This window comes from Marmota flaviventris, chromosome 6, assembly GCF_047511675.1.
Source record: "Marmota flaviventris isolate mMarFla1 chromosome 6, mMarFla1.hap1, whole genome shotgun sequence".
Taxonomy (NCBI): Eukaryota; Metazoa; Chordata; class Mammalia; order Rodentia; family Sciuridae; genus Marmota; species Marmota flaviventris.
The window spans coordinates 54,817,411-54,839,203 of NC_092503.1; the positions used below are offsets into that span (position 1 = coordinate 54,817,411).

General features: G+C 38.3%; 1 protein-coding gene across 1 annotated transcript in view; it reads right to left on the reverse strand.

Moving 5' to 3' along the window:
- Afg1l (AFG1 like ATPase) overlaps positions 1-21,793 on the reverse strand; it is a 212,338-nt gene that overhangs the window by 34,961 nt on the left and 155,584 nt on the right. The window contains exons 9-10 of the mRNA XM_071613152.1: positions 6,231-6,301; positions 5,874-5,974 (exon numbers count right to left, since the gene is read on the reverse strand). Of these exons, the coding sequence (XP_071469253.1) occupies positions 5,874-5,974; positions 6,231-6,301 (172 nt within the window). The remainder of the gene's footprint in view (positions 1-5,873; positions 5,975-6,230; positions 6,302-21,793) is intronic.

Below are 21,793 nucleotides of genomic sequence, written 5' to 3' on the forward strand. Positions count from 1 at the left end.
CTAAAAATAAGAAAAATCTAAGAAACTTTCACACTCAAGAGAAGCTGAAAAAACATGATAAAGTAATATGAAGTCCTAGATGGGCCCCTGGTATAGAAAAAAGGATACAGGGCCAAACTTAATAATGTCTGAAAAGTATAGACTTTATATTAATAACCATGAATCAATATTGTTTCCTTAATTGTAACAAATGTACCATGCTGATATGTTAATAAGAAGGGAAATTAGATTTGGAAGCAGATAAAAACTCTTCACAATTTCTCAATAACTCCAAAACTGTTCTAAAAAAATAAAGTCTACTTAAAAATTTATAAAAACTTGACAAGAGGTAGTTTTGTGGAGTTTTCTGGTTTTTGTTTTGTTTTGTTTTGATGTACTAGGGAATCAAACCTAGGGCCATGTTCATGCGAGGGAATTGCTCTATCACTGAGCTACATCTGCAGCCAAGAGGTAGTTTTAAAATGTTAGTTGCAAAATAGAATCCAAAACAGTAACAGTATACTTCTTTTTTTAAATATATTTTTAGTTGTTGATAAACCTTTATTTTTTTTTTATTTATTCATATGTGTTGCTGAGAATCGAACCCAGTGCCTCACACATGCCAAGCAAGTGCGCTACCGCTAAGCCACAGCCCCAACCCAACAGTACACTTCTTTTTTTTTTTTTTTTAATATTTATTTTTCAGTTTTCGGCGGACACAACATCTTTGTTTGTATGTGGTCCTGAGGATCGAACCTAGGCCGCACGCATGTCAGGCAAGCGCGCTACCGCTTGAGCCACATCCCCAGCCCCCAGTATACTTCTTGAGTTGTTATATTCCACTAGTCTTTCTCACATTTCAAATGGGTCTTTTGTCCTGAGTGATTTTAAAGAGTATGAACTGGTTATTGGAAAACATTAATTTAATAAGTTAGACCGTTCAAATGTTAACACATTTAGTTATCTTATTATAAAAACACTGCATTTGTTAATATCACCATTAATGTCATCAGAAAAAAATATTTAAGAATTGGAAAGCTGCCAAGTTTATGATAGAAGCAACAAGTTATCCAAAATTTTAGTTTTCATTTGTTTGCTCAAATTTTATCACTGGTAATAAATATTGTCAGTTGTTTTACTTGAAATGACAATCTTACTTCATTCATTTTTCAAGAAAATGTCTATCAAACATTGTAAGAAAATGTCTGCCAAAAACCAGTTTGTCTATCACTAAGTCTTTTAAGCAAAATGGTATCTTATGGGGTGGGCATGGGGGTAAGTGGCTAGTTCAGCTTGCAACTCAAAAGATTACAGACCTGAGTGCTTTTGCCCAAGACCTTCATTGTATTTGGCATAAGTGTTTCATTATAGGAATTTCCCATTTGTCACAAAGAATACTGAAAAAGGAATGTCACGTTGAGATTTAACAAAATTAATAGTTTTTACTGCTTTTTCAAGGATATACTTAAATGGAACTGGGGTTTTTGTTGTTGTTTTGCTGCTGTTGGTTTTTACTGTGAGTACATGGGCAATGAAGAATGCAATATGGTTTGCTGCCACAGTTTTGGTTCACACTTGATTCAGCAGTGTCACCTAATGTTCCTTTAGCACCATTACTATAAATGTCACCACAGTGAAAAAGAAAAAGGCAAGAAGTGTCCTAGTATTCACATAGAGTTTGGACCTCAGAGACATCTGAAGTCAGGATCTCAGGAACCCCTCAAGGTCTATGAGCCACATTTTGAGAACCGCTGGCTTAAGTAACCATAATTCTGACTTCTCCACTACCCTCTGATGAAGCCACATAATAAGGCCAAGGTAAGGAAGAAAGCCTGAAAGCTCACAGCATGTCCAGAGAGATGAATCAGCTTCATTTTTCTTTACTACAGCTCTCATACAGAGGGAATGGCAGGGAACAAAAACCACTCAAACATGCTTTCCTTTACCCACCCACACTTCTCTAATGCAGCACTTCACAATCTTTTTCATATCATGGCAGGGACAGAAAATAGTAACATTTTTATTAAAGAGTAAAAAGGATGAAAGCTGCCAAATGCTTACAGCCCCCATCCTGGAGGTACAGGTCAGACACAGCCTTCAGGAGGATGCAGGGGTCAATAGCTGTATTGATTCACAGTGGATAAGCAAAGGCATGTGGTTTGGACAGCTCTGTGCTCTGTGCTAACATTCTCAGCATAGAGGTGGGCTCTCAGGACTGGAGGGTGTCTGTTCCCCAGCCAGCTTCATGCTCCACAAAAGTCTCAAAGCTTAGCTTAGATGTAGAAATTCACAAAGTATCTGACTGGACTTCACAGCAGAATTTGAATTATTTTAATGATTTGAAGCAGAACTTGTCCAGAAAATCTTCAGATATCATGTAGTGATTTAAAAAGAAAAAAAAAAAAAAAAAACTAGCCAGAATCTGGCTCCCAAATTACCAAGGAGTTCAAGCCTGGGCTCTGCCACTTACCAGCTGTGTAACCCTAGGAAAATAACATCTTGGCTCCTCAACGATACCTATTTTAAGTATTAAATAAATTAATACATAACAGTGCTTAGAATGCACTTGATGCATAGCTCTGTTAGCTATTATTATTATGAAGGTGCTATAGGGTTTCCTCATTGGAACTGCTTCTCTGAGCATGACAGCAATGAATTATAGACTTGTAAAAAAAAGAATCCCAGAGATACCAAGAAGCTAGATGGTAATCTAAAAGATTACAGACCCTAGAGACTGCATTTGGAACAGGGAAGAAAGATACACATAAAAAGCAGAATGCCTAAGGTCTTTTGCCTTTGACTCACAGCAGGAACTTCTAGTTAAAATCTTCTTTTACCTTATTATGAAACTAATAGGTAAGTTTCTACCTAATATATTTAAAAGTCTAAGAAAATATTAGTTTCTTCCTTGGAAAGAGCCATGGCTTAAAAAATAATAATTACAAACTGTCTGCTCATTCACTCCTTGTCAAGGTCTTTTTCACCATGACATCAGTAGTGGACACTGAATGGATTTTGGGCTTCAAAAGCCTTCCAGAAGACCAACTTATGCAATCTAAAGCTGGGACCATCCCAGTCACACCACATGCCTATTTCTTTATCTTGGTATGAATGCAATATTTTCTTTACAGAATTTTTTTGGGCAAGTATTTACCCTGGCTCATAAGATCATTATAATTAATTAACAGTTTTAGGCCACATCTGAAGTTGAATGATTTCAAGGGTCCTCTTCACCTAAGTTTTCAATATCTGGATTGTCAGAATTATAAGGCTGCAAAGAAATACAAAATCACTGTAACAAGAAGACAGTCCCAAATGAACTGACCACTTAAAAATTTAGCCTTTCCTCAAACACCGCTCATAGCTTAATACTGGGAACTAACCCTAACGCTCATGTGAGTGTCTTTTGTTGATTATTCAGAGGTGGTCATATAGTAAACATCCGATAATTATAATGTAGATAAAGGGCAAATCTATGGATGCAAAAGTCACTGATTAGGATCTGTCTAACCTGAAGAAGAAAAAAATCAACAGAGATAATGACACCATGAAAACTTCAAAAGAAAAACACAATGAGGGGGGTGGCTAGGGGAAGAATAGAGTTACTTTAGATTAGGTAGAGGGGAATGAAGGGAGGGGAGGGGGCATGGGGGTAGGAAAGATAGTAGAATGAATCAGACATTATTACCCTATGTACATATGTAACTATAGGACTGGTGTGATTCTACATAATGTACAACCAGAAGAATGAAAAATTATACTCCATTATATATGATGTATAACTAATTAAAACAAAACATTTTTTAAAAAGAAAACAATTAATTCAAATAGTCATAAAGTTAAAGGATTTCAAGAAAATGGATGAAATCCTTAAATGTCTTTATAAAAATGATTTTCTGTGTGACTGAACAACCAAACCATGAAGAGTTTATCACCCTAGAATTTGTCAAGAAAGTTATGCCAAAAATAAACACAAATTCATTCACTGTTTATTCTAAGAGTTTAATTCATAGCTATTAAAAATCCACATTTTGTCAAATAAAATAAAAGCGACTTATTTTTACAAGTCTTATTTTCATTTTTCAAGATGAAATCCCAATTAACCTTCTTCCCATCACCATCATACAATAAACAGACAATGAAGATTTTGGTTCTAGGTAGCCTTTTTTGGATGGTAAGTTTCCTGAAAGAATATAACAGTCTCCTGAGCATATAAAAAACAATACAGAGAAATGCTCAGTATTTGCTCCAAGAGAGCACCCTTGCACCCTCCTGTCCTTTCCTTTTTTTGGGGGGGGGGTGGTGTGGAGGTAAACCAGGGATTGAAACCAGGGTACTGTACCACTGAGCCACATCCCCAGCCCTTTTTATTTTTTATTTTGAGACAGAGTCTCACTAAGTCTCTTAGGACCTAAGTTGCTGAGGCTGGCTTTGAACTTGCAATCCTCTTGCCTCAGCCTCCTGAGTCACCTGCACCACTGGCCTGGCCCCTCTTGTCCTTTCCTTCTCCTCAGTGGGGTGCCTTTCTGCAGTCGGAAAGTATCTTTTGAATGCACAAGATTCTGCTCAAGTGCATTTCTCACTGGTAAAGTGAGTAAAACCTGAACAAAGACTTTGAAAGAATTTTGTCTGAAGTTACTAGGTTATTAGGACCTTAATGAGACAAGTCCAGTAGAAGTCTGAAGAGTCTATATCAGCCAGAATGGGATTGCTAACAGAGACTAGTGTTACCACTCTGTCAAAGGATCCTAATTGATCACAAACTTCATTGGTTCTGAAGTGCTAAATGACTGTAGATTGGATTCATCTCTCTGGTTTAAATATTACTTTTGGTTAGAAGTAATTAAGTCATTAATTTTCAAGAAGAGTACTCATAAAATGGCTGGTAGGTATAAATAAGTACTTTCTATTTCCTCTTACTGGCAAACTCTTCTTTAGTTACTTAAAAGTCTAAATAAATCAGAGGCCAACTGGAGTGATAATTTCTAAATGTCAGTTAAGGAGTTATACTTAAAGTTATATCTAATTTGGATTTGTTTCTCTCAAGATTTTCATGAGTAAACACACTAAATATCCACTGAATACTGAGAATTCCAGAATTTTGAAAAGCCAGAATTCATATCATATCTAAAATGAATCTGCAAAATCTTCCTTTTTTTTTTCTTTGCAGTACTGACTCAAGGGCACTCTATCACTGAACTACAACCCTAGCCCATTTTATTTTTTATTTTGAGACAAGGACTCAGTAAATTGCTGAGGCTGGCCTTGAACTTGTGACCCTCCTGCCTCAGTCTCCCAAGTTGCTGGGATTAAAGTGAGTACCACCAGGACCAGTGAAGTCTTTCTTACCTGAATGTATGTATATGCATGTATTTTATTTGTGGAATGTGTTATTTCTGACATAGTAGAGATATCACAGTTTTAGAAATTCACTTTCTTTGACCCTGGCCTAAAAAAAAGGTCAGATATGATGGTATAGCAAATGAGCAATGGGTATAAGAATGAGAATTCTTTATGTCATGTTTTGTAGAACAAGGTGATATTACTCCATCTTTCTTTTTCCCACATATTAACTTCACTTTGAATTTTTAAAAAATCCCTCATGTGTGACTTTTACAAAATAGTCCTAAACTGATTTTATTTTTGCTCTCAGCAACAGTTGACAGTTCTCTCTGCATTTCTAATTTTGCTTTAGAGCCCCTCTAAGAGCAAATTTCATGCCAACATCTATAAAAAGCACATGGAAAATATAGATGAGTATTTCCCTTAATGAGACTTTAAAAACAGTTCTGACTCTGTGAATAGTATTTTAAAATCTGAAAGAGGCAGAGGAAAACATGAAGTATTTTAACATGTGAAAAGGCCAATGAGTCTGGACGTGCCTGGATACTTACTCTCTCACACAGCTCTTCAAATGTGCAGTCGGCAACGGTTCCACAGGCTTTATTCAGCCGCAGCTCTCTGCCTTGCACTTTTAGAATCCTTGGTCTAGTTACTATGGGAACATGAACAAAGACTCAATCTTGTCTGGATAATTACTATAAAATTCATCTCTTACAGATAGGAAATGCATAGCTTGATGAATAATAGCACATGATTCAACACATAAATTAGACAAAATGCTGATACAATGACTGCCACTTGAGCGTGGCATCAACCCATATACAGCAATGGAACTTATTAATTGGTCAGTGGAGATTGGGCATTGTGTTCTAAATGTATTCTCTTTCAAGAGAAATTAACTTACGTACAATCATTTTGTTTCTGAGCCAGCTCATCAAACAACTTATCCATGACAGCCTCCACATCAGCTTCACTTGTGCTACAGTGAAAAGAATAATAGAATATGAAATTAATAACACTTGAAGCCAACATCAAACAGCTGCCTGAGCCTGCTTAGCTTTTTGCCCATAAAAAAAGAGAACAGGATGTTATGCTCTAAATACAAACATTAGATTTAGAATACACTTAAAAGCAGAGAATATTAACTCTCAGGTAGATGATTCTGCCTTATTTGCATACACTGAAAGACTTCTGTGCTTCTAGCTGTTTCCAGTAATGAGACGATACAGGCAGAGTAAATCCATTAATACTATGTGTACACAATGAGAAGAAAGCTTCTGGCTCTCTCTTGCATGCAAAACAAGAGCAAATAGACAAGGCAGTCAAGCATCTAGCAAAGTATCCTTTGAAATCTCTAGTGAGAGGGTACATGTGAAATTAAATATTGAAGCTGCTTTAAAAAAAAAGAAAAATCAAGTCAAGCTACTGGCTGTGAGGATCTAGCATCCAGAGTTAAATTACTAGCTTCGAAATACCAACTTGATCTACACATCAATAACTTTATCAGACTTCTAGTATAAGGACAACTACAGACCACAGTTTCTCTCAAAAGTGTCCTTTTTGGAAATTCCAGAAAAAACTCTCTCTGTGATGCCCACCATCACAGCTACTTATGAAGTTAGTCTCATCACACAATCTTTTGTATTCTAATTAGAAATCACCATATGGTTTAGGGAACACATATATAGAAATGTGATAATGCTGTGGCCTTTTTTTCCTCTCACTTTTTTTTTTAAATGAGTTGATAAATTAACAGTCAATAAAATAATATAACTGCTAGAAGAAAGAAACTGTTCAAAAAAACACTTCAAGTGAAAATGTAAGTTTTACTCCAATTCTACATACAAATATAGACAGGATGACCTGCCAATATGTTTAATTTTGACAGGCAAATCACTCTTAACTAGTTTTGAAAGCAACTGAACTAGATTCTGGATATGTACTTTAATAAAGTCTTACTGAAAATTAATACAAGAGGTTATCTTTTCTTTAGACTAAGTTTAAATTAGAGAAAATCATTCTCCCTGGGGATACTTACCAGGTGGCTGGCATTTTACACATAAACAACTGATTCTTCAACTGTTCTAGAGCAAATTTCTTTAAAATGCAGCAAGCACGTTATCATTATGAAGGGTTTGGAATTACTATATTCCAAGTAGTAACTACTTCACCACAAAAGATCTTAAAAATATTTGCAATGGTTAACTTTGTAATACTATTTGAATTTCATGAAGTTTTGTATTAACAATTGAATAAGCTACATTAAAATAATAAAATGACACTTCAGAAAAAGTGACTATAGACAAAAATTAATTTAAATGTATCAAGAAATTTTATAAGCTAATGGCAACATCAATGCCCATGAAATCTCATGTATGTTTTTAGATATCACTTGTAATCATTCCACCTTGCAATGAGAATGTTCACAAACACAACTATTTAAAAAGTGATCTACTTTTTAAGGAATATGGATAGGAGAGAGTTATGTCAGTCACCCAGAATGTTTTCTGGCTTTTAGAAGTTAATCTCTCCTTGGGTTGGGCATAGTGGTGTGTGCATATAATCCCAGCAATATGGGAAGCTGAGGAAGGAGGATCCCAAGTTTGAGATCAGTCTCAGTAACTTGGTGAGAATCTGTCTCAAAATAAAAAAAATAAAATAAAAATGACTGAGGATATAGCTCAGTTGTAGAATGCCAGTATCACACATACAAAAAGTTAACCTTTCCTTAGGATAGCCATGAATTCTGAAAAATAACTAAGACAGATGACGGGTTTCCAAATACCTATTTGGTGAATAAACAACAAGAGCTTACAAACTTCCTCAATGGTGATCTCTTACCCTTTGTTCTAATATAATAAAATATTAAAATGTGGCTCAATAGAATATCTTCAGACCATATCCTCTAAGTCTGTGAATTTACTAAAATAAAATCTGTGAATTTACTATGTGATTTCACAAACTGTGAAATTTTATATAAAATAACAAAATTATTTTATTGTAACAGTGTCTTATAAAAATTCTACAATACTACCAAAAGTCACTTAGAATTTACAAAATACAAACTAAAAAAATATTGGTGTTGGGGCTATGGCTGTGGCTCAGTGGTAGAGCACTTGCCTTGCACACATGAGACAATGGGTTCGATCCTCAGCACCACATAAAATAAATTAAATTTTAAAAAATAAAGATATTGTGTCTATCTACAACAAAAAATTTAAATATTGGTGTTAAGTAGCCTAAAAAACAGTTTATAGAAGCAGTTTATGTCATTTATGACTGTTAACAATTTATGCCAACTTGTACTTGGCCTCAAGGGAGTAAGTAAGCAACTGAACTAAAATTCTACTGCTCTGGAGGATGGGACCCCATCTTCATATACTCTGAAAAGCAGAAAGGGCTAATGTATGCTTTGGACTTTTGTAGATGTGTCTAGATTGATATAAAATAAAAAAGGATACCATGAAAGTAATCCTTGTGAGAAATAAGTATTCAAAATTCCTTAACAAATAACTTGTAAGAAAATACTATTCTGGCTGGGCACAGTGGTGCATGCCTGCAATCCCAGGGGCTCGGGATGCTGAGGCCAGAGGATCGCAGATTCAAAGCCAGCCTCAGCAACTTTGCAAGGTCCTAAGAAACTTAGTGAATCCCTGTATTTAAATAAAAATATAAAGAAGGGCTGGGGATGTGGTTCAGTGGCACCAAAAAAAAAAAGAAGAAGAAGAAGACACTATTTTTCTCACCCTCCCCTTTCTCCACTCAGACTTCAGGTTTTTCTACTTAAGGAGATATAGCAATTGGAGTTCATTAAATTTATTTTAAGGATAAGAATTAGAAAAGTAAAGAAGAAAAAATTCAATTTCCTGTCTATACAGTCTAAAGGATTTGGAGTTTCCCTTCTTATACATTTCATATCCAGTTTAAACATCTTTGGGTATGTTTTGTACTTCTAGTAAAAATTTTAGGTGATTCTGGTCTATTTCAGTGTATCAAAAGAGAATGGCAAAAGCTATCATTTGTTGAACAAAAATCCCATAGCAGTTAATTTATGTACACTATCCCAACCTTACAGAAGAGAATACTGAGACTCAGATAATTCATTTATCTAATCTGAATACAAAAGAATATAAATTTTCTGTAAAACAGAAAGAATTATAAATAAAATAAACCAGGCAGTACCAAATTGGGAACAGTAGCAATATTTAAGGCAAATGATTAATACTATCAATGTATTTAAAAATTCCTGCAGATTAAAAAAAAATGTTGAATACACCATCAGAAAAACTGTTAAAGGACTTGAACAGGCAAACTGCATAAAAAGATTGCTCAATGGTCAAGAAACAGATGTAAAATCATTCATTCTTACTAGTAATAATGAATGCAAAGAAAAATCATGAGCTGCCACTCTTCTACCAAAACTGGCAGAGATAAGGAAAAAGATAAAATACCCTGTAGCAAACATAGATTGGCGGAGGGAGGGGGGACGACGACTCTTATGTTGCAAGGAATGTAAAACTGGTACAGGATTTCAGGGTAACCAGATAAACTGTAATAAAAGCACTAAACACACGCATATCATTAACACCTGGCTATTCCAACATAGGGATTTCATCTACGGAATAATAATAGTTAACTACTTGAAGAAGGTTCACTGTAACATTGCTTCTAACATCACAAAAGTGGAAAAGAACCTAAATATCCAGTGAATGGGATTTTTGGTTAAGTGCATTTGAATACACCCATACAATGGAATATTATGCAGTTTTTGAGCAACTTTTGCCTCTTGTCCTAGCATTGCAATTAAGACACAAAGTTAATAGCTAAAAGTGCTTCCTAGAGAGAACTGCCAATGAGCCACCAATAACTGGGTCTACACTCATGCCCTCATCGTTATACTGGCAGCCCTACTTCAATCATCACCCATCCTCCGCCACCTTCTCTCCTTCCCCACACCACAAGGGTCTTTATAAGGGGGCCACTGGCCTTTGTGTTCAGCTTTTGTGATGTCTTTTCCCTTCCTTCCCCTTGAGAGAGAAGATGATTTGCCTTCCCCAAAGACAAGTTATAGAGGAAAGGGTATCTGAGATAATCACTTGGAAAAATCAGGAGAGCCCAGAAGAAGCAGACTGGCATTGATTCCTTAGTTGGAAGAGCAGGTTAAAAAGTCAGAAATCTAGGCTGGGGTTGTGGCTCAGTGGTAGGGTGTTTGCCTCACATGTGTGAGGCACTGGGTTCTATTCTCAGCACCACATGAAAATAAATGAATAACATAAAGGTCCATCAACAATTTTAAAATGTTTGTTTTTTTTTTAATTGTAAGGTGAGTCAGGGTGCTGGGCCCAAATGAAGCAAGCCAGTTCGCAACAAAGACCTCTTCAAAGGTTTGGTGCTACCAGACACATCTGAAAGTCGGGCTGGAAAGGGAGGCATTGTTTGAAAATAAGGCAATAGCGGTTCCTTTGATTCCTTTCCTCTACTGGTACAACAAGATTCCTAATCCAATTCTAGTCGAGCAGAAACTGGTAAGTTTACCAGCTGGGTAAATTTTAACAATTAAGAAAGGGGGATGTAGTACTAGAAGCTGGGAAGATGGCGGCGAGGGGAGTGCATTGTCCCCGTGTGCTGCTTCACTGTGTGGGAGTATGACAAGTCAGGACGGCTAAAGGATATTTTGTTAGGAATTTCCAGCAATAGTGGGGTGCTCCGGAACCTGGAGGAAGGATTTCCATCGCACGAGGATCGGCTACGGGGACTCAAACGCGAGAGGTTTGTCGCACGGAGGGTAACACTGCTTATTCAGCAAATCGCCCCGCGGCTAAAGTCTGGGATAGAGACGCAGGGTTACAGCGCTGCAGTTTCTGCCAGCCGCGCAAGCACCGTACTCAGGGCTGAATTCTGGGTTCGAGACGGGGGAAGGAAGCGGTCCATCTCGGTTCTCCACACCGGTCAGACCACAGAGGAGGCCAGCAGCCACCATGTTGGTAAACTGACGTCACCACCCCTGTTTTTGACTGACCGCAGCTCATTCAGCCATAGAACAGGTAATTTCAGGCTGCAATTCGCCTGCGGCTTGCAGACAGATTGCTAGGGCTCAGCGCCTGGGTGCTTCTTAGAACCTGATCTTATCAGAGTGAATATGGAGCGCGGGGCGGCCGAGTTCCGGCTCCCGGAACTGAGCCCGCGGGGACTGCTTCTTGGAGCTTACATTTATAGGAGCTTACACCGAGCACGGAAACTGCTTCTCGGTCCGGGTCCTGCTGAGGGCCAGTCAGGACTCACCCGGTGCTTTGGTTGCCCGGCAAGGGGAACGAAATGCTGCCATTCGCATAGGATACCAACATGGCAGAGATCTGATGTCTGCAGAAAGCGGCGGAGGAGGGAACTTCATCAATACCAGTGGTGACATAAGCAGTTGGTCTCCTGGTAGGGGGGGTGAGGCACAGTCACCCGAGTCTCCTCAATTTGTCGTCGAGCCAGAGGGAAGGAGCCGGGCCGCCACCAGCGCCCGGAGCAGGCCCAGTGGCTCGCCAGCGTGGTGACCGCGTGACCCCAATTGGAGAGGGGGCGGAGCGGAGCCGCCACCCGCAACCGCAAGGTGGGCAGACCCGCGACCCAGTGGTACATGGGCGTGGTAGGAGGGGCAGGGCAGAGCCGCGGTTCGCGCTTGCAAGGTAAACAGACCTGTGTCAGCCTGGCGGGTCAGGCCCAGTGGCCTGCCAGTGTGGTACACACGTCACCCCAACTGGAGTAGGGGCAGAGCAGATCCTTCTCCCACGCCCGGATCAGGCCCTGCCGGTGTGGTGGTCACGTGACCCCAATTGGAGTGGGGGCGGAGCGGAACTGCCACCCGTGCCCGCAGGGTGAGCAGACCAGTGATCAACCTGCAGATCAGGCCCAGGGGTCCACAGGTGTGGTAGGAGGGGCAGGGCAGATCCGCCGCCCGCGCCTCCAAGGTAGGCAGACCTACAACAGACCGGCGGATCAGGCCCAGGAGCCTGCCTGCGTGGTACAAACACCACCCTAATTGGAGTAGTGGCAGAGCAGAGTCGCCGCCCGTGCCAGGAACAGGCCCAGCATCCTGCAGGCGGGGTAGCCATGACACCCTAATTGGAGTAGGGGCAGAGCAGAGCCTCCACCCGTGCCCGAAAGGTGGGCAGATCTGCGACCGACCAGCGGGACAGGCCCAGTGGCCTGCCGGTACGACAGACACGTCACCCCATTTGCAGTAGGGGCAGAGTAGAGCCGCCGCCCGCGCCTGCAGGGTAGGCAAACCTGCAACCGACCGGCGGATCAGGCCCGGAGGCCTGCCGGCGTGGTACACTCGTCACCCCAATTGGAGTAGGGGCAGAACAGAGCCGCCGCCAGCTCCCAGAACAGGCCCAGTGACCTGCCGGCGTGGTAGCCACGACACCCCAATTGGAATAAGGAGAGAGCAGAGCCGCCGCCCGCACCTGCAGGAAAGATACGCAAGCAGTATGAAAAGACAAGGAAAGAAAGGACCACAAGCAATGCAGGTCAACGCAACTTTAGAAGAGGTAACAGCTGCAGCAGATGGAATGTCAGATAAAGAATTCAGGATATACATGCTTCAGATGATCTGGAGTATCAAGGAAGACATTAAACAGCAAAATCAGACAATGAAAGATCACTTCGACAACGAAATACGCAAACAAATCCAGGAAGCAAAGGATCAACTATACAGGGAGATAGAGGTTATAAAAAACAAACAAACAGAAATCCTAGAAATGCAGGAAGCAATAAACCAACTTAAAAACTCAATGGAGAATACTACCAGCAGAGTAGAACACTTAGAAGATAGAACATCAGACAATGAAGACAAAGTATTTCAACTGGAAAAGAACATAGACAGCTCAGCAAGACTGTTAAGAAACCATGAGCAGAACATCCAAGAAATATGGGATAACATTAAGAGACCAAACTTAAGAGTCATTGGGATACAGGAAGGTACAGAGCTCCAAACCAAAGGAATGAGAAGTCTATTCAATGAAATAATACAAGAAAACTTCCCAGACTTGAAGAATGAGACAGAATCCCAAATCCTAGAAGCCTACAGGACGCCGAATGTGCAAAATCATAAGAGATCCACACCTAGACACATCATAATGAAGATGCCCAACATACAGAATAAGGAGAGAATTTTAAAAGCTACAAGAGAAAGGAAGCAGATTACATTTAGGGGTAAGCCAATCAGGATAACAGCTGATCTGTCAACACAGACTCTGAAAGCTAGAAGATCCTGGAATAACATATTTCAAACACTGAAAGAAAATGGGTTCCAACCAAGAATTGTGTATCCAGCGAAATTAAGCTTCAGGATGGAGGATGAAATTAAAACCTTCCACGATAAACAAAAGTTTAAAGAATTCGCAGCTAGAAAACCATCTCTTCAAAACATCCTCGCCAAAGCATTACAGGAAGAGGAAATGGAAAATAACAATGAAAACCAACAGTGGGAGGTAGGACAGTAAAGGGGGGGGGGGAATAATCAAAGAGGAAAACAAACCATGTTTAGTAACAGAAATAAACAAATATGGCTGGAAGAACAACCCATATCTCAATAATAACCCTAAATGTTAATGGCTTAAACTCACCAATTAAGAGACACAGGCTAGTAGAATGGATCACAAAACAAGACCCAACAATATGCTGCCTACAGGGGACGCATTTGATAGGAAAAGACATACATAGGCTGAAGGTGAAAGGGTGGGAAAAATCATATCACTCATATGGACTTCGGAAACAAGCAGGAGTGTCCATACTCATATCAAATAAAATAGATTTCAAGCCAAAGTTAATCAAAAGAGATAAAGAGGGACACTACATACTGCTTAAGGGAACCATACACCAACAAGACATAACAATCATAAATATTTATGCCCCAAACAATGGTGCAGCTATGTTCGTCAAACAAACTCTTCTCAAGTTCAAGAGTCTAATAGATCACCATACCATAATCATGGGAGACTTCAACACACCTCTCTCGCCACTGGACAGATCTTCCAAACAAAAGTTGAATAAGGAAACTATAGAACTCAATAACACTATTAATAACCTAGACCTAATTGACATATATAGAATATACCACCCAACATCAAGCAGTTACACTTTTTTCTCAGCAGCACATGGATCCTTCTCAAAAATAGATCATATATTATGTCACAGGGCAACTCTTAGACAATATAAAGGAGTAGAGATAATACCATGCATCTTATCTGATCATAATGGAATGAAACTGAAAATCAACGATAAAAGAAGGAAGGAAAAAGCATACATCACTTGGAGAATGAACAATAGGTTACTGAATGATCAATGGGTTATAGAAGATATCAAGAAGGAAATTAAAAAATTCTTAGAGATAAATGAAAACACAGACACAACATATCGGAATCTATGGGACACATTGAAAGCAGTTCTAAGAGGAAAATTCATTGCTTGGAGTTCATTCCTTAAAAAAAGAAAAAACCAACAAATAAATGATCTCATACTTCATCTCAAAATCCTTGAAAAAGAAGAGCAAAACAACAGCAAAAGAAGTAGAAGGCAAGAAATAATTAAAATCAGAGCTGAAATTAATGAAATCGAAACAAAAGAAACAATTGAAAAAATTGACAAAACTAAAAGTTGGTTCTTTGAAAAAATAAACAAAATCGACAGACCCTTAGCGATGCTAGCGAAGAGAAGAAGAGAGAGAACTCAAATTACTAGCATACAGGATGAAAAAGGCAATATCACAACAGACACTTCAGAAATACAGAAGATAATCAAAAACTATTTTGAATCCTTATACTCCAACAAATTAGAAGATAGTGAAGGCATAGATAAATTTCTTAAGTCATATGATCTGCCCAGATTGAGTCAGGAGGATATAGAAAACCTAAACAGACCAATATCAATTGAGGAAATAGAAGAAACCATAAAAAGACTTCCAACTAAGAAAAGCCCAGGTCCAGATGGGTATACAGCAGAATTTTACAAAACCTTTAAAGAAGAACTAATACCAATACTTTTCAAGCTACTTCAGGAAATAGAAAAGGAGGGAGAACTTCCAAATTCATTCTATGAGGCCAACATCACCCTGATACCTAAACCAGACAAAGACACTTCAAAGAAAGAAAACTACAGACCAATATCTCTAATGAACCTAGATGCAAAAATCCTCAATAAAATTCTGGTGAATCGGATACAAAAACATATCAAAAAAATTGTACACCATGATCAAGTAGGATTCATCCCAGGGATGCAAGGCTGGTTCAATATACGGAAATCAATAAATGTTATTCACCACATCAATAGACTTAAAAATAAGAACCATATGATCATCTCGATAGATGCGGAAAAAGCATTTGACAAAGTACAGCATCCCTTTATGTTCAAAACTCTAGAAAAACTAGGGATAACAGGAACATACCTCAATATTGTAAAAGCAATCTATGCTAAGCCTCAGGCTAGCATCATTCTGAATGGAGAAAAACTGAAGGCATTCCCTCTAAAATCTGGAACTAGACAGGGATGCCCTCTCTCTCCACTTCTGTTCAACATAGTTCTCGAAACACTGGCCAGAGCAATTAGACAGACAAAAGAAATTAAAGGCATCAAAATAGGAAAAGAAGAACTTAAATTATCACTATTTGCAGATGATATGATTCTATACCTAGCAGACCCAAAAGGCTCTACAAAGAAACTATTAGAGCTAATAAATGAATTCAGCAAAGTGGCAGGATATAAAATCAACACGCATAAATCAAAGGCATTCCTGTATATCAGCGACAAATCCTCTGAAATGGAAATGAGGACAACCACTCCATTCACAATATCTTCAAAAAAAAAAAAAATACTTGGGAATCAACCTAACAAAAGAGGTGAAAGACTTATACAATGAAAACTACAGAACCCTAAAGAGAGAAATAGAAGAAGATCTTAGAAGATGGAAAAATATACCCTGTTCATGGATAGGCAGAACTAACATCATCAAAATGGCGATATTACCAAAAGTTCTCTATAGGTTTAATGCAATGCCAATCAAAATCCCAACGGCATTTCTTGTAGAAATAGAGAAAGCAATCATGAAATTCATATGGAAAAATAAAAGACCCAGAATAGCAAAAACAATGCTAAGCAGGAAGTGTGAATCAGGCGGTATAGCGATACCAGACTTCAAACTATACTACAGAGCAATAGTAACAAAAACAGCATGGTACTGGTACCAAAACAGGCGGGTGGACCAATGGTACAGAATAGAGGACACAGAAACCCATCCACAAAACTACAACTATCTTATATTTGATAAAGGGGCTAAAAGCATGCAATGGAGGAAGGATAGCATCTTCAACAAATGGTGCTGGGAAAACTGGAAATCCATATGCAACAAAATGAAACTGAATCCCTTTCTCTCGCCATGCACAAAAGTAAATTCAAAATGGATCAAGGAGCTTGATATCAAATCAGAGACACGGCGTCTGATAGAAGAAAAAGTTGGCTACGATCTACATACTGTGGGGTCGGGCTCCAAATTCCTCAATAGGACACCCATAGCACAAAAGTTAATAACTAGAATCAACAAATGGGACTTACTCAAACTAAAAAGTTTTTTCTCAGCAAAAGAAACAATAAGAGAGGTAAATAGGGAGCCTACACCCTGGGAACAAATCTTTACTCCTCACACTTCAGATAGAGCCCTAATATCCAGAGTATACAAAGAACTCAAAAAATTAGACAATAAGAAAACAAACAACCCAATCAACAAATGGGCCAAGGACCTGAACAGACACTTCTCAGAGGAGGACATACAGTCAATCAACAAGTACATGAAAAAATGCTCAACATCTCTAGCTGTCAGAGAAATGCAAATCAAAACCACCCTAAGATACCATCTCACTCCAGTAAGATTGGCAGCCATTAGGAAGTCAAACAACAACAAGTGCTGGCGAGGATGTGGGGAAAAGGGTACACTTGTACATTGCTGGTGGGACTGCAGATTGGTGCAGCCAATTTGGAAAGCAGTATGGAGATTTCTTGGAAAGCTGGGAATGGAGCCACCATTTGACCCAGCTATTCCCCTTCTTGGTCTATTCCCTAAAGACCTAAAAAGAGCATGCTACAGGGACACTGCTACATCGATGTTCATAGCAGCACAGTTCACAATAGCAAGACTGTGGAACCAACCTAGATGCCCTTCAATAGACGAATGGATAAAAAAAATGTGGCATTTATACACAATGGAGTATTACTGTGCATTAAAAAATGACAAAATCATAGAATTTACAGGGAAATGGATGGCATTAGAGCAGATTATGCTAAGTGAAGCTAGCCAATCCCTAAAAAACAAATGCCAAATGTCTTCTTTGATATAAGGAGAGTAACTAAGAACAGAGTAGGGACGAAGAGCAGGAGAAGAAGATTAACATTTAACAGGGATGAGAGGTGGGAGAGAGAAGGGAAATTGCATGGTAATGGAAGGAGACCCTCAGGGTTATACAGTGGAGGAGGTAGAGAGAGAGGAGGGGAGGGGAGGGGAGAGGTGGGGAGGGGGGAGGGTGGAGGATGGGAAAGGCAGCGGAGCACAACAGACACTAGTATGGCAATTTGTAAATCAATGGATGTGAAACTGATGTGATTCTGCAATCTGTGTATGGGGTGAAGGTGGGAGTTCATAACCCACTTGAATCAAAGTGTGGAATATGATATGTCAAGAAATTTGTAATGTTTTGAACAACCCACAATGAAAATTAAAAAAATAAAAAATAAAAAAAAAAAAGAAAGGGGGTAAGGGTCTAAGGTTGTGGCTCAGCAGTTAAGCGCTCAACTGGCACGTTCGAGGACCTGGGTTCGGTCCTCAACATCACATAAAAATAAAAATAAAATAAAGGCATTGTGTCCAACTGCAACTAAAAAATAAATATTAAAAAAAAAGAAAGGGGGTGAGGACTTGGCTTGTAGCTCAATGGTAGAGTACTTGCCTAGCACATGTGAGGCACTGGGTTCAATCCTCAGTACTGCATATAAATAAATAAAGGTATTGTGTCCATCTACAACTAAAAATATTTTTTTAAAGAAAATAAAAGGGGCAAGGGCAGGTATGGTGGTGCACACCTATAATCCCAGCTACTTGGGAGGCTGAGGCAGGAGGATTGCAAGTAGGAGGCCAACTTCAGCAACTAAATGAGACCCTGTCTCAAAATTAAAAATTTAAGGCTCAGGTTGTAGCTCACTGGTAGAGTGCCTCTGGATTCAGTCCATAGTACTGCAAAATAAATAAAAACAAAGCAGGGGAGATAGCATACAGAAATCCTACATCTTTTACAATGAAACCAACTGCCCTTACCTCTTCAGTATCTAGGACACTACCAGTGAAGTGTCTATCCCAGGAAAGAGAAAGAAAGATTTACCTCTGGAGGAAACTGAATAGCCAAAAGACTTAGCAGGTATTGCTAGTGGGGTTCTCTAATGGAAAAATCTGATTAGCCACCTTAGCACCTTGCAGTGAAGCCTAACCAATCATTAAAACCCTGCTTATACACACACAACTTCTAATCAGTTTTTTAATACCTAACTTATAAGTATGAATGGATGGCTAAGTTTTTTCCCCAGGGATTTAAGGAAAATTTTTAGGAAAAAAGACAAAGATACAGAAAAAAAAAAAAAAAAAGGTCTTTGGAAAGAAGCAAAGAAAAAGACCACAGAAAGCAAAAGGAAAACATATACTCTCAAAAATGCCTAGAAAGAAGAAGAAATTGTATCCATAAAACAAACAAGGATACTGCGGTCAAGTGAATAACTAGGACATAAGAAAAAGCTCTGACTAGAGCTCTCAGTCAAAAATTCAGGAAAAGAACTAGAAGAGAATGTTGAAATTTTTGTAAAATAGAGCAAAAAAGATGGAAAATAGAAGAGAAAATAAAATTAGAGGATCAACATCTAACTACAAGGAGTTCCAAAGAATATGGGGAAAGAAAAGTAGGAAAGAATAAAAAAATCAAATGTCCTAGAATTGAAAGCTATTACTTTCTAAGTTGGCAGGATCCAATGAATGAGCTAGCACAAAGAATGGAAAAGAAAAATAAATTTTAAAAAACATTAAAAAGCTCCATTCCAAGATATTTTATATACATATATGTGTGTGTGTGTATATATATATATTATAATCATGCAATATCAGGAAAACTAAAAATTTCAAGAGGAAAAAACAAGTCAAACATTAAGCGTCAAGAAACAAATTCACATCAAACTTTCCAAAAGCCATAGTAGAAACTTGAAATAATAGTGTCTAGGGCTGGGGTTGTGGTTCAGCGATAGAACGTTCGCCTCGCACGTGTGAGACCCTGGGTTCGATCTTCAGCACCACATAAAAAATAAATAAGTGAAATAAAGGTATTGTGTCCAACTACAACTAAAAGATAAATATTTTTAAAAAATAGTGTCTAAAACATTTTAAGGGAACTTTATTATTAAATTACACATTCTGAGTCAAATGATTAATCAAATAAAACAAATATATTTTCAAAATTATAAAAAAAGATATTTTCAGACACGTGAGAACTCAAAAATTATATTCCCTTTGTTCGTTTTCCAGGATATACTTGAGGGCTTGCTTTCAGAGTGAGGAACGACAGTGTGGGCAGTACTGCTTCGGGTGGCTAAAACTCCAATAAAAACCTGCAGTCCTCTGGCATGAAGAACTAGAGAAGAGTTAGGGGCAACCACTCAGTTGGAAAGTTGGGGAATCCTAGAAAATGTGTTTCCAAATTCCCAGTAGATATTACTATAGGAAAATGCCTTTCATTTTGAACTGACTGGTGGAGTTATTAAGTGTGAATCCTAAAACATTTTCACTTTGAATGTAAAGTACATATTGCTTCATATAAGCTTATTTTCCTTATTAACATGTGCCTGGCTTCTCCTTTTTAAAAACTGAATGACTGATTTGCAGTCGTGGAGATTGAGCTCAAGACCTTGAGTGGCTTGGCAAGTGCTATACCTCTGAGCTATAACCCAGCCCTGCCTGACTTATTTTATTCAATATTTATGCTTCTGAGTTTCATCTATATTGATGTGTGTAAAAGTAGTTTGTTTATTGTTGATGTACTGTATTCTATTGTATGAAAATATCACAATTTGTTATCATTTTCCTGTTGATGAGCACATTCATCTGCAAGAGCTGCCACCACAATATACCACATACTGAATGGCTTAAACAACAGAACTTGATTTTCACACAGTTCCAGAGGCTAGAAGTCCAAGCTCAAGGTACAGCAGAAGTGGTTGCTCCTAAGGCCTCTCTCCTTTGCTTGCAGATGGCCATCATCTTGCTGTGTCCTCATATGGCCTTTCTACCATGTATGCATGTCTTTGCTCAAATTTCCTCTTCTTATAAGGACACAAGTTATATTAGGTTAGGGCCCATCCTAAAGACCTCATTTAGCCTTAATTAACTCTTTAAAAGATCAAATACAAGCACATTAGGATTAGGGCTTAAACTTGGGAATTTTGGGGGGATACAACACAATTCAATCCATAACAATGAGTATTTGCATAATAAACACTTTGGTGCTCCTGTGAATATTCTAGTACATCCCGTGTGGCAAACTTATGCATACACGTCTGTAGGGTATAAAGCAAGAAACAGAATTGCTGCTCATAGGATTCACCTATGTTCAGCTCAGTAGATACTGCCAAACAGTTTTCCAGAGTGGTTTCAGCAATTTATACTCTGACTGGCAGTGTACAATAAGTTCCACTTGTTCTATATCCTTGCCAACATCTAACATTTTCCATCTCTTTCCATTTTAGGATTTTGGTGGGTGTATTATAAATAACTTCAACATAAGTTGCCTCAAATTATTTTGAACATAGATGGGAGATAAAATACAAATATAATTTAATTGATAAAATGTTAATCCAGAAACATTTTCTTAACAAAATGTCTTTATACATAAAATTTGAAAATCCATTTTTCAAAACATCTAAGATCTCTTGACATTTTTTAGGTAGGAAGTTTAAAGAATACAACTTTATGGTAAACATTTCAGCCAGAGAAAATGCCTTTAACTCAAAACAGGAAAAGAAAAAATAGTACACCATTTATAATGAAGAAAAGCTGGAGTAACAGCAGTGAACCTGTATTCTAGGACCCTCTTGTAAGTCCGGTAGTGAAATCATTTTAAAAGATAACATTATCTCACATTAAAAAATCTACACTCATATATAATCATGACTGTCAAGCTCTAAAAAGGGACTAGGATCAGCTGGTTTAAACAAACAAACAAACAAAAAAATCAAGCATTGGGACATAAGACTTGAGGTTGGCAATAGGCCCATTCAGAAAACAAATGTGCAACAACAACAACAACAACAAAAAACCCAGGGATATAAATCATACAAAAATACAAATTGTGGTTAACATTAAACTCAGATTAAACACAACTGAAAAATATCCCAGGCTAACCAGCAA